The sequence below is a fragment of the Buceros rhinoceros genome, unplaced genomic scaffold (genome assembly GCF_000710305.1).
Source record: "Buceros rhinoceros silvestris isolate BGI_N320 unplaced genomic scaffold, ASM71030v1 scaffold72, whole genome shotgun sequence".
Lineage (NCBI taxonomy): Eukaryota > Metazoa > Chordata > Aves > Bucerotiformes > Bucerotidae > Buceros > Buceros rhinoceros.
The window spans coordinates 12,159-26,016 of record NW_010400426.1 but is presented as its reverse complement, the minus strand read 5'-3'; the positions used below and the strand labels follow the sequence as shown (position 1 = coordinate 26,016).

The 13,858-nt window shown below is 43.0% G+C and overlaps 1 protein-coding gene across 2 annotated transcripts in view; it reads left to right on the top strand.

The window, feature by feature from the left end:
- LOC104489643 (chromosome unknown open reading frame, human C10orf76) overlaps positions 1 to 11,897 on the top strand; it is a 56,013-nt gene extending 44,116 nt beyond the window's left edge. For both annotated transcript variants that reach the window (XM_010131829.1, XM_010131830.1), the window contains 3 exons: positions 8,445 to 8,527; positions 9,050 to 9,176; positions 11,818 to 11,897. In XM_010131829.1, the coding sequence (XP_010130131.1) occupies positions 8,445 to 8,527; positions 9,050 to 9,176; positions 11,818 to 11,897 (290 nt within the window). The remainder of the gene's footprint in view (positions 1 to 8,444; positions 8,528 to 9,049; positions 9,177 to 11,817) is intronic.
- Positions 11,898 to 13,858: the final 1,961 nt, after the last annotated feature.

Genomic DNA, 13,858 nt, shown 5'->3' with positions numbered 1-13,858 from the left:
CAGGAAGCCCAACAAGTCCACAAGCACTTGTGCTTGTCTCTAGTGAAGTCTTTGAGGAGGTGGAATAGTTCTGAAAATCTACAGGAAAGAATACAGTTTGTTGCACAAACTAAAGGCTGTAACTGTTACGTGCCACGGAATAGCTAGTGGGAGTTGGCAGCCCATAGAACTGCCTATTTTATTCACTTACAGGAATGCTGGTGCTTGTTTGGACATGTGGACCTGCCTTGGCACAAGCTTGGTACAGGAGTGCAATTGTTAGTCCTGTTAGCCATTCCAGTGAATTTAGGAAAGGATTGAAATTGAAAGGTAGTTTTATAAAATAAATTTTGTTGATAGTTCTGATGTATGTTGTGCATTGACATTCAGTGATTTATTTGATTTGTACTTCTGGTAGCACTCCATTTTGCCCTAAAGAAAACCTTAGTCGCATCTTACAAAGCTGACAGGCAAAAGACGTGAGGTTCAGAAGGAAGTCTGCAAACACCTGCTTGTAGTTTTCTGCTGCCATTTTCAAGGAGTAGTCCAAATTCAGGTTAACCTTTCCAAGTTACCTCCTTCATCCAAAGCTAAAACAGTTCAGCGGTAAGAGCAAACAGATGTTTGGTGAAATGTGCTTGTATAAATCTCCTAAAGAATGTAGTGTAAGAAATAAAAAAACTCAGTGGCTTTCCTGTAGAAGAGGGTGTTCTAATTACCCTGCATGGGGCATTTTCAGGAAGCATCTGCTTTTACTGAAATCCTTCTTAGTATTCTATTACTTAATTCTCGTTACCTTCACTTTAAACGTATTTTAATAGTGATGATAAGGAGTTTGACTCTGCTTGCTGATGGAAAGAACAACAACAATACAGGACTTGTGGCTGTTATTGATCACCTGGTAAGATCAGGATGGGAATTTTTCATCAACAGTCCTTACTCAGATGAACACAAAGGGAATTTAGTCATTTAAGCGGACAAAAGTCCAGTAACCTTTTTGTCATCCTGCTTCAGCCTGGAAAGTCTCATCTGGATATGTTGCTTTGCCCTGCAAATCACTTGTTAAATAAAGCTGGCTAACACTGCAGCAATTGATCATGAGTCCCTAACAGTTTGGAGATCATGGTGGCCTAGTGGAGATAGTGTGATAATTTCTGCTGGGAAACAGTCCCATTGATGGAAATGTTACAGCCAGAGCCGTTCACAGCCATTTGTCTCTGGGAGGGCTTGCAGCATTCAGAATGCAGTGATTTATCCCCATCCCCTGTTTGTCTTCAAGAAGCAGCACTCTTGGGGTCCCTTACTTTGCTGTCTTTCCATGTTTTCACACCATGTTTCTGCTCGTCTCCAGATGCTCTTTGTTTTAAAACCCCATGCAAAAATGTGCAACCTCAACTCCCAAAACTGCTATTTAATTAACAGTGTGAACCTGCACTATCAGGCAGAATAGAATGGAGCTCAATACTTGCCTTTCCTCTAAAGAGGAATGAAGCTTGTGGGTGTGTGCTTTTTTATTTTATATTTTTGAGGAAAAAAAAGCATATTGTTCATCTGAGCTTTAGCTGAAGTTGGAAAATTTGGTTTCTTACTGCTTGCTGGCTTGCTATCAAGCAGCATTGCTTTGGCATCAGCAATTAGCATTTCCATTAAGCTTGCAATTTTCGCACCATTGGCTGCGGTTGGGTTGAAACAGTGAGTACCAGGGCTGGGGACTATATAAAGAAAGTAAAGGATTGGAAGTGAAGTGGCCTACTTGACTGATCCTGGGCGCAATAGGTTATGCCAGCGTGTTTCCAGCCCTCTGGCAAGCTGTTGTTTCTCATTAAGTATAAAGGCTGCTTTTACACTTACATCCTGAGACTCATGGGGAGAAGAGGGAACAGCTGTAGAGCACTGAGATGCTGGTGATGGGGAGCTGCCAGCTGCTGTCTGCCATCCAGCTTTGGTGGCCGGGAGCAGGAATTCGGCAGTGCCTGTGGCAGCAAGCGGGGAGGCAGCAGTTAGAGGAGCCGTCCAGCCGGGTGAATTGTTACAGCTATGAGCAGGGTGCTTCCTCCGTACCAGAGCAGAGGGACGGAGCTCTGAAGCATGTTGAATGGTGATGTTGACAGAGCTTTTATTGTTTCCCCTGAGAGGGGACTGCAGCAATGGTGCAATAGTCTTGTTTTCTAGCACTTTGGCTGATTGATGGGAAGCTGCAAGTGCTGTCTCTGAGTAATTGGTTCACTCGTCCAAGGGTGCTGGGATAGTTTGTGCCTTGGGGGGTTCTGGTGCATTAGTTTGTTAATAGCAAAGTAGCTATTTCTTGGACATGCTTCCTGTTCCTACTGCTCTATCTGGAAACTACCTCTGTTGGTTCTTTTCTGTCAAAGCCTATCTGTAGATACTCATCTCCTGCTGAGTTTGTTTTGATCACTGTTCTGCTGAGTGTCCGCCCACGCTGAATGTGACCAGGTCAGCACCCTCATAACACTCAGGTCATCTCAGTATATCATATTTGAGCCTTTTGCTCCCATATGTCAGAATTTCTCTTCAGGTATAGCATTTATTATAGGTGATTACTCTGTTCCAGGGTCTCTCCTCCTCCTCACAACAGTGCAGTGGGATGGATATATAGTTATCCTAGCTTAGCCCTTGTGACTTCCAATCCAGAGGAGGAGAGTGGACTGGTCTGTGGTTATGGTATTGTCATGTTGTGAGAGCCTGTTATTTCCACACTCTGTGCTGTGGTTTCTCTTCTGTAAGGGGATCATGCTTAATTTTGGAATCTGGAAGAGTGTTGTGAGAAGGCTTTGTCTGGCCTGTTACTTTACAATGGGTGTTTGATGTTGCCTAGTTAGAGACAGAATACTGAGCATAGGCAGGCCGTTGGTGTGACCAGGTACAGCCAGGGCTGTCCTCATTGCTCTGTTTATGCTCCAGTGCTGTTGCAGACAGAATGGTGCTGTGTTCCTTATGTTGGAGGAATTGAAGCACAGAAAGACCAAAGTGCTGCTTCCTGGGGAATCAAATCCACTTTCTTCTCAGTCTAGTGCATTAATCCTTACCATGGCTTACCACGTGCTCCATGAGTGGTATGAGCCTTGCCTTGCCAGTGTGTGAACAGGCTGGCTGTGAGAGGTCCAGGGTGGTTATTGTGCTGCTGAAGCAGGCAGAGGATTTCCCTGTAGCATGAAGTGCTGCCCAGGTGTCATTATCAACTGCCTTGTACTGATGTGTACTCACAATGTGGGGGTTGTGAGTTGAAACAGTGAAAGGAGGATGCTGAAGGTACTGTTGGTACTCTGGGAACTTCCAGAGAGAGTGGGAAAGTCACTGTTCTTCCCAGTGTGACCTGAGAGTTGGTTGGAGGATTTTAGTAAAGTACAGCATCCTGTTAATTGATGTTATACTGGAACCAAGGAGCCCTCACATCTGTCTTTCTCTTGCTCCTTTGTTGAGGGCCATTATATGCACCATTAGATGATTTTTGACCTGTAAACGCAGCAGATGCGGTAACAGAGGCCTCCATACTGTGCTCAGCCCATCCAAGCTCCCACTGATGTGTGTCTCAGGGCTGTTCTCTTCTGCTCTGTTGTGCAATAACACATCAGAGCCTTCTGATGCTCTTGGCAGAGTCTGTGCTACATTCTGACTTGCCCAAGGGACGGTACTACTTTTTTTTTTTTTTAACTTTTGCCCCCCCTTTTCTCTACTTAACCTACCTCCACGATCCTGTTGCATTACATATGATCCAAACAGTGAACACTAAATAGAACAAAAACTTTGTGTGAATCCCAAATGTGCTGGGGCTGAATACGCTTCTGTTTGAAACGAGGCTTACAGGGAGAGAAGGTAAGTCTGCTCTGGGAGGAGAAATAGGAGGAGGAAATGAACAGTACTTGAAGAGGAGAAGAGATGCTGGCTGCCCACAGTCGTCTTAGAGAGGACTGGGTCGAAGAAAGGCTGCAGGTAACGGAGCAGGGGTACTGTTGCTCCGCAGCAGACAGACTGGTCACAAGAGTTGATAGGGGAAAGTGTCTGTCCTCAAAAGCAGCAGTGCGGCAGTGGAGCTAAGAGCCTCTTTCACTGCAGTCGCTTCCGTTTGAAAAGCAGGCAGGGTATCTGTAAAAGCTGGTGATGTCACTTTGCATGCTTTGGCTATAATAGTCCTCAGGAGAGAAAATTGCCTGAAACCCAGCCTGTATGCTTTACACTGCTTTCACATACAGCCAATCCTATGGCTTCATGTCCAATTTAATTGTCCACTCAACATGTTTTTCTGCTTTGTTTTGAGGCTGCATGTGTAGGTGCTCAAGGCCGCATTCTCTTCTTGTTGATTTAAGCAGCATAGCCAGCAGATCACAAAATGAGGAGCTTGCGTGAAAATACTGATGGCTGCTAGTTTAGTTTTAGTTTAGTTACAGCCTCCTGCTTTTGTTGCTAAAGAAATTCTAGTGACACTGCTGTATTGTGAAAGTATGGATGTTTCACAACTCACTGTAGTGGGTGTATTGTGTCCTGGTAAGTGGTGCTAAAGACAGGTGTCTTTAGAGAAAAAAGGCTCTGGAGACTATTGCAAAAATGGTGCTGTTTTCCAGTTAACGTTGAAACAGATCCCATGCCCAAACCATCCATCACTGTTAAATCTGGGAGCAAATTGGGATAATGGGGCTGAGCCCAAGCAATGGCCACAGTTGTCTGCCTGCACAGCTGAGAGATTGAACTGCTCCTCTCTTGGGGGAAAAAATAAGGATAATTTCCTGGCTAGTGTGAGGGCAGCCTGCAGATGGGATATGAGAGGCGAACAGCTGATTGCAGCAGGGAATAAGTGACACATCTGGTCTGGCTTCAGGTTGCTCAGGAGTAGTTGTAGCAGTGCCCCAGTGGAGCTCCGGGGCAGAGGGGCATTCTGCCAGTTGGACCTTTGCTCTCAGCCTTCATTTTATGTGTGTAATTGTCACTGAAGGGCACTGGGCATACAAAGCTGATTCTAAAAGTTGTTAATCCTGAAAACTCCAGGGCATAGCTGTCCTCGTTTTCAGTATGGAGTCTGTCTTACAAGCACACTGCAGACACAGGTAGCCATAGATGTGAGGGTTCATTTTCCACAGTGTCCCTGTTCCTTAGAGCTGCTTGAGCAGAGGCTGATGCAAGATGTGCTGGTGTGCAAAAAGATCGGTTGAGCATCAATGTAGCGTGTATCCTAATTGCACTGCAATATTTTTAGGAATGTGTGGTTTCCAAACAGTTGGATAAATTTGTCTGTGCAGTGCAGGCAGCGACTGACTATAAACCTGGTGAATTAGCTCTTCTGACCAGCTCTCAGCCCAGTACTGCGTTTCTTCTTCACGTGAAGCATGTCCCTCTCCTCCCTAGTTCTTAGGGAAGGAACTAGATCGGCTGTGAGTGGGCTATGATGCAGTGCTATTCAGGTATAAAAATTGATTTCAAGCAGTGGTAATCTCTTGTCTACTTTGTAACTGGAACAGGAAGAGGAAATATGAGCAAATTCATCACGGCTGGAACAAATGTGGGAGCTGTTGTTTGGGGTAGAACGGAGCAACAATTCTCCTTCAAGTGTTGTCACCAGTATTAGAGCAGTGAAAGTACTTCACCGTGGTATCTGAGAGATGCTGCAGTGGGCAGTTGTAGGGTACTTGTCCCTGACAGTCGCTGAGTGCTTGTGCACTAGACAAATGATGTTCTTTTAAAAATAGTATCTCCCTGCCACGGACAGCTTTCATGTTCGCTGTGTTTGGACATTGAGTGGCTTCTCGTCATGCTGTGCAATCACCCGCTGGCAAAGCCTTTCAGCAGGGTTCTGGTGGGAGAGTGAGAGGCGATAGGGCAAACAAGAGGCTTCGCACCACTTGTCATAGGCAATCTAGATCTCTGCTACTCTGCTTTCAGAAGCCCTGACTGCTAGTAGTTGAACAGCAGAGCCTGGTCACGAGGTGTGGCTATGTAGAAACACGTGGATGGGAAAGAGGTAAAACCATACTTACAGCTATTAAATAGAGAGGTGGCCAATAAGCTGCAGTGACAGAGATGCAGGGCAGCTGCCTTCAGTCCAAGGCACTGACTGCGGGAGACTCTACTTTTTTTGCTGTAGAGGCTTGGTTACCTTGGTAACGTGTTTTTAGCTGGATCTCCGCTCCAGTGAAGAGCCCATCTGTACCTGCTACTTCTTTGTTTTGAAATGCCTGTTTTACAGAAAAATACCAGACAGGAGTATTTCCAGAGCTCTGTTACTGTGGAGTCCAGGCTCTGCTTTTGGTCCCAGTAGTGTCAGTCTGATGATGATGTTATGTTACCTTGAAAATACTAGCCTGTACAATAGAGATACAGAGGAACAGAGTGGCCGAAGGAGGAGATGAGGCTAAGGGGGAGATGAGACAGATAAGAAGGAACTGAACAGTCTAAAGGCCCGTTGAATCCAGCATAAGTCCCAACAAACTGTGGCAAACTGTTAGAAGCCAACTCACAACCATATATATAAAAAGGGAGTTCATGGACAGGACATCAAGAGTCACCTCTTCAACACTGCTAGGGTTCTCCAAAAGACTTCCATGGAAGCCCCTCTGAGCCAAGGCCACATGTGTGGTGACTATGCAAAAATACTAATCAGTTCCAAGAAATAGAGTGAATATGTGTGACTATTGTGGGAAAAATAATGAATATGTATGTAATTGGGTGATACAAGCTTTGGATGAGGGAGCACATGGCATGCACGATAGGCAGAATTATCCCCCATGCATCTGGTATTGTGAATAAAGAAATGCTGCTGCTTAATACTAAATTGATGTTAAGGAGTTTATTCCTGATTTTGGTAACAATGAGGTGATGATGGTATGTTCTGTAGGTATTAATATATCTGCTTCATGAGGTGGGCTGCAGTCATGGAAGGGAGAGGTGCTACTGCTGATTGTTAAATCCTGGAATACCACTGACAGATAAATCACTTTTGGAGTTTGCAGAGAACTTTGTTCGTTCTGTTTGCAGTTTGGCATCAAGCCACCAGCTGGTGGATGAAACTGAACTAGCTTCTGTCTGTGATGAGTAAATATCCACCTAGGGCTCTAGGCTTCCCTTTTGGGGGGCATATATAAACTTTTGGTACTCCTGGTGAACTGGAGTATTGGAAGATAGTAGTTGCAGGACTGCATTCAGAATCTGACAGTTTTGTTTAATTCCAGATTTTACCAGTCTCTTCACATCTGTCTTCTTACTGTAGGTTTTTGTGAATACCTTGTAATCCTCAAAGGAGAGTGTGTGTGTGTGTGTGTGTATCTAAATACTGCTCTTACCTCATTCTTGTTCCCTGTGCTTTCTCTCCTCCTGTGTCATAGCCTGTACCTTTGGGCTGAGATGAATAGTCTGTTCTGTAGTTGCTATGGGGTGCCCCTGAACTTGCAGGTTACTAGGTAGTTTGTAACACTTTTGTAATAGTAGGGGGGAAAAACAGAGTAAGACATTCTAGTTGTACCCACAAGCAATTGGAGTAACACCTGGTGTTAGTCTGATAGATGCAGTTGTCAATCAGTAGGTAATTAAGAACCTTTTTTAAAAAGTCTGTGTAGCATTCCAGTGTGACTGTGCAGATCATCTAATTCAGATGTTTTCAGTCTTGAAATCGTTGACTTCAAAGCAGAGTGCATTAAGAATCCGTTCGAGGCAGAACAGTCCGAAGCAGCTGTAATGCAGAAGAAAATAGCTTTCTTTTCACAAATATTCAATAACTAGAAAAAACAAGATAAAGATCTTCCCGTTTTATTCAAGTGTATGGAATACAATTGTTTATTGTAAAGTCTGTTTGATTAAAGCTCTTTTGGCCTTTTTGTTAATTCTTTATATCTCTAACTGATTTTGGGTGGTTACAGCAGGAGCTTTTGGTTTTTTCTTTTTTTAAAGACAAGTGTGAACCAGATCTGTAGTCATTACCGCACAGCCCTAGATACCTGACACAATAAAGTAGTATACCCTTCCTTGTACCATTGCAGCAGCATTGACACAGAGCTGCAAAAAGCTGTACTGTGGGTTTTTTTATTACTTTTGGTTTTTAACTGCATGTATCAACAAGAGTGACAGTTTGAGGCTGACTCTACATACATCATGTTGGTGATGTATGAGGCAGAAACGAGACAGCGAGACAGCTGGATTCTTCAACCCCAAAGCTCACTTGAGGATCTGGCAAATAGAAAAATCTCCCGTGAACCTTGAGCCTCAGCAGATTTGATTGGGAAGTCAGTAAAGGAGAATAAATGTGGGACAGTAAAAGAGTGGTCGCTTACCTGTCCAGCACACTATTTTAGCTACAAAAACCACAACAAACACTGCGTGTAAATTGATGTATTCCTGGGAGGTGAGCAGCTGGCATTTAGGTTAGTTTATGCTAAATAGTGAAAATGCATCTGTATTTTAAATGACTTGTTGAGAATGACTTAGCTTTTAATTTTATTTTTAAAATACGTATTTTCTCATAGCTTTGATCAACTTACTGAAGTTCCTCATGTCTAATGAGACGGTGTTGCTGGCCAAGCACAACATCTTCACACTTGCTCTGATGGTGAGTACAGACAAAGTGAATCCTCTTAATTTTAACAACTAAATCTAAATCTTTGATGAATCTTAGGAAAGAATTCAGCATTTCTGGCCTGGTAAAGAGATAGCAGAACGAGGCCACAAAGTGGAGGAATATCATTGTGGTTTGTTTCCCTAGATGTTTGGAAAGGGCGGTGCTTGGATACATTTCCATGAGGGACTGCTCATTGAAATAAAAAAGTCTATGTGAGGAAAGGCTTAGTTTTATTTTCCAGATTTGGTAGTGTTGTCTCTTGTTCTGTAGCTCTTTGTATACAAAATAACAGAAACCAGTTTTCCTGGCCCCAAATAAGACAGTATTTAAGCTTGTTGTCTGTCTCTTCTGTACTGTAAGGAAAATAATAAAACAATGGAGTAATGTAATACCATATATAATGCAACTGAGAGTATTTCTTTGAAGGTTTTGGACATAGTTTGTACTGTTTCTGTTGTAGATAGATTTTGTGTAAATACTCCTGCTGTAACTTCTTTTCACTTCCTTGTATAGGTTGTGAACCTGTTCAACATGTTCATCACTTATGGAGACACCTTTCTCCCCACTCCCAGCAGCTATGATGAGCTGTATTATGAAATCATTCGGATGCATCAGAATTTTGACAACCTTTATTCTATGGGTGGGTACCTCCCGACTGGTCAGGATTACTGTTGACTGGAAGTGAGGGTGGTGGTGGAGGGATGTTTGTGTAACCCGCTACTGATGGGTGTCTTGGTGAGTGGACATGTTCTGTGTATTAGAACATGTTTGGTAAATTAAGAGTTGAGAGGGGGATAAACTTGTTAAAGGCATAATTATATTTTTGTCAGGAAAAAAAATAGGAACTGACCTACTGCCCCTCCAGCAGCCACTTACTGTGGGTGGAAATATAAATTTGTTGGCACAACTGGGTATGTGGTATTTCCTGGAGCTTCCTGTAGTTTGCATCTATTATACTTGACAGTTTCAAGTCAGAAGGCAAATACATGCTGCAGAACCAGACAGCAGAAACACTCAAGGAAAACAAGGATTTGGAAAAGAATTTAAGAAACTTCTAACGAGAAGCTTACTGTGCTAGACAAATCACATCTACTACGCTCATTGCCAAAACAAACCAAGAAAACAGCCCTCACAAACCTGTTTGTTCAGGTTCAGTGAATCACTGAACTGAAGAATGTGCCTGCTGGCAAAACGGGGAGAAGCTGCTGTCCTTCAAAGAGAGAGGCATGCTGGAATGCCACCAAGTGACCACCCAGCAGAAAGGATGAACAAAGGAGAGCAAGGAATGCATGGAGGCAGTGTATATGCAGGAGCCTGCAGCCAAGGGTAGCTGCAGTAGCACTGGTGTACTCCCTGCATGCTTGAAGTTGTGAAAAATATAGCTGAGTTCTTTGCTGTAGAAAGACCTTTCTTCTCTTCACCCCCTGCTCCCTTCTCAGGGTGATCACCCAGTGAATAACAGGAGTTAATAAAAGCATGTAAGGGGAGTTAAAGAGCATTGGGAGACAGACAGTTGGCCACAGCACTCTTCTGACATGGGAGAGGACCATCCTCATCTAAATAAACATAGCTGAATACTCCTTGCAACTGCAAGCAAAAATGAACCGTCATTTTGTACAAACCTACAGTTTTCATCCATTGTATAAAGGGCCATTTTTGTGCCCTCTGAGCATATAAGAATTTTTTGCTAACCCATCTTCTGACCCCAAGAATTGTAACTAATAAGATGAGGTGATTTTACTAGCCAGTCGTTTTCAGACGTTGCCTGTGGAAACTGAAGGAAAGTGGAATTGGAAGAATAACGCAGTCAAATACTCAGTTGGGCTGCAATAGGCACATCTGACCTGTTGAAACAATTCGTTTGACATGTGAATGTTTTCCATCCTGCTACACAGAGCAAACCCCTTTGAATTAATGTTGAAGAGGCCTGAATGGAAACCCTCTCTGAATACATTACTTAAGATATTTGAGCACAGTGCCTGCTGTTTGACAAAATATTGTTACTCACAGCTGACATCTTTTTTTCTGCAGATGTCATGTAATGGTAGCACTAGAAAGTGAGAAGGCAGCACTGTCTCAAGTTGATGAAAGCCACCATTTAACCAGGCATCCTGACAGCTTCCCTTTGCTTGTCAGTCCGTCTCACTGGACTACAGTCACCCATCTGTCCCCTAGCCTTGGTGCATTTGTTAGCACAAGTGACAAAGTCACTCTATCCTTTAGTCTTCATATTGATATGGTTGAAACTTCCTATGTTGGGAGTGGAGGTGGAGTCTAATTGTCTTGGTTTTTTAATTATTTGTTTTTCTTGTCCTAATCTGAACTTTATCCAGATCTACAGGACTGAAAGCTTTTCTCATGCAATAACAGGCATGAGTATGCAGCCACTGTGCTTAAGGATTCACTTGTAGCATCTGCCTTTCAATATGATCTTAAATTTGAGTGATGTCTTGCTCCTTCCCTTCTAAGTCAAAATTGAACTTTTCTTGTCAAGGTAACCTCCAGAAACTCCTAGAAAATTCCCTTCAGTTCAGGCAATATGGAAATTAATCCAAACATTTGCTACAGGATCTGTTATTGTTTTGGTACTTACCAAGAGACCTGCAGGTAACTGCCACCATAGAAACATTACAGATTCTGACCTAAATAAATATTCTTGGTACTCTGGCAGAAAATAATTAGTTTTCCTAGAAATTCTTCCTGTTGAAGAGTGTTTTCAGATCTTCTCCCAAGTCTGTCAGAAACCATCTGTGCAACAGAACAACACCTTCATTCCTACAGAGAGTGGTTTCTTTAAGCTGGTTGTAATTCCTCTCTGCAATTCCAGATAAATGGGGAGGTAAAGAATCCATCGCTGCAGGGGTGGGTTTAAATTGCAGGATGTGGTCCAACTCAGATGCAACCTGGCATAAATAGGAGCTGGAGGAGAACAGCAGTGTGTGAAATAAAAGGTGTCATAACCCTAAAGACCCTGACCTCTTTCTGGGGGAAGTGAACTTTGGTATGTGGTGATGAAAGCAGCTAGGACTTAGGCTCTTCTATCCGCTCTGCTTCCTGTCTCCCAGCCATTGTTTTGTTCTGCTCACCTTTTCTGTGTTCCTTCAATTTCTTAGATGGGCTTTGAAGGGCACTTCTACCCTGGATCACAGATCATCTCAAAGATGACCTTTGTTTTGATGTGGCTCCCGGACTGCCATCTCACCAAGGCAGACCTTTTTGATGGTTTGAATTAGAAAATTGCCTGTTCTGTGCCACCACTGTTAACTGTCTTTTCCTTTCAGTTCTAAGGCTGTCTACAAATGCTGGTCAATGGAAAGAGCCTGCAAGCAAGGTCACCCATGCATTAGTCAATATTAGGTAAGCAGTAGAAGTTAATAACCATTTTAAAGATTTTTGTGTCTTGCGTAACTGCATTCTTATTGTGACGCTTTCACATTTGTTGTATTGAATTTGGTTTTGAATTTGTTTTCTTTGTCAGGCTAAATTGCTGCTCTAAACAGGGCCCACTGGGATAAAGAGAAGATCACCAGGGTTTGATTGTCCTCTCTCTAATAATTCTCTCGGTTCTTCTGTAAAATGAGTGCCTTCAAAGCATGGCACAAGCTGTAATGAATTAATCCTCACAGCATTCTTGGTGGAAGTTATACAGTAGGGAGCAATGCTGTGCTGGCAATCATGGACCTAATGGGTTTCTGTTGTGTGATTCTATTGGAATTCTGTGAAGCTGTGAATGGGACTATAAGCCAGCTGTAATAAGCAGATTCGATGCCTCCTAACATTGCAAGATTTTTGTGTGTCTCAAACTGATTATTTAAGGACATTCCAATATTCTCTTTAAATCTCTTCCTCCTGTTCAAGGGCAGAAGTCATGCTCTACTTGTAAGGCTAAGGAATATCTAGAGGTGCCTTTTGCTGTATTCCTTCACAACAGCAATAATTTCTTTTTCCTGGCTTTTGAAGCAGCTAACTACTGGGCAAGAGGCTTGTCGATCTGATTGGGAAATGTAAGAATGTTGAGAGAGAAAATTTACTGCTTGTTCTGTAAACAAACCATAAAAGATACAAGTATTTATACTGACAAATTATCTTTCCTGGTCACCGCAGATACTTGGTGTAGCTCAGTACTGTTACATCACTAGTATTCTCCTTTTCCTCACTGCAAATGAGTTCGTGTAGGACAAACTCTCTGAGGGCATCTTTCAAGTCAATATACATCTATATGTGTCTATGAACCACCTTAAAGGTTCCCTTAGGAAGTCTGTAAGCTTAATAACATCACCTATGGTTCCAGAAGATTTATTTTCTACTGTCCTGATTTTTATTTTTTTGTAAATAGACATAATCGAATGCTTGTGGGCAGGTAATGCACTCGGAGTGAAGCAGCAGAACAGATAGCTGTTGGCAAATTAATGTCATTTAATATGACACAAAGTGTCTGCCCCAGGAATTCTCTGTATACCCAGGGAGAGAAGTCTGAACTGGGAAGAGATTAAAAAAAGCAAGCAGTCACAGAGTTTGTGCTTACTTCTGGTTTGTGCAACCAGGATTTTGCATTGGCTCAATTCCTGTTGGCTTAACAGCTGCGGTTGTGAAGATCAGCATGCAACTGAGACATGACACAAGCAGAGATGTGGCACCGTGATACCTCTCCCCGGACAGCCGATATCAGACATGCTCAGTGTGTGGTGCTGGCTGAAACCAGTGAAGCATCTAATGTGTTTCTCTTCTAGGCTTTTGGTAGTTTTCCCCTGCTCCACCCAACCGCTCATGTATGTAGAAATGTCATGCGGCTTTTCACTGTAGCAGCTTCCATGAATGACTACTTCTCGGTGAAATTAGGAAAGGTCTAAGTTAGGGATGGTTCAAGGTCTGGTGAGGGATTAGAATTCAGAGAAGTTTGAGTTATCCCATTCCCTCAAAAAAAAATGGAGGGTGGGGTGGGAAGGGGGGATGGTTAGGTATTTTGTTTATCGGTTTGTTTTCTTCTCAGGGTGAAAATCCTACATTCGAAAGGTTCTTTAACTGAATAGAGTTTGGAGCAGCCTGCTGTTGGAAGCTGGTGCTTTTGTGAAGGCGATTGACAGTGTGATATTTCAAACCGGTGGCTAGGACTAGATGCCTTTTTTGTGAGAACATGCTTTAGAAAGTTCCAGAAGACTCATCTCCTTACAGGGAAAATGGGTGAAGTGAAGGGCCTGTGATAATGTAATACTCCATTTTGCCCTGAATACTGAATTTAGGTGTTTGCAAGTTGCAGATCATGCAGCAGAAGGACAAGCAGATAATTCTGAGGAATGCCTTGAGACTTCCAAGGTCTGGAGT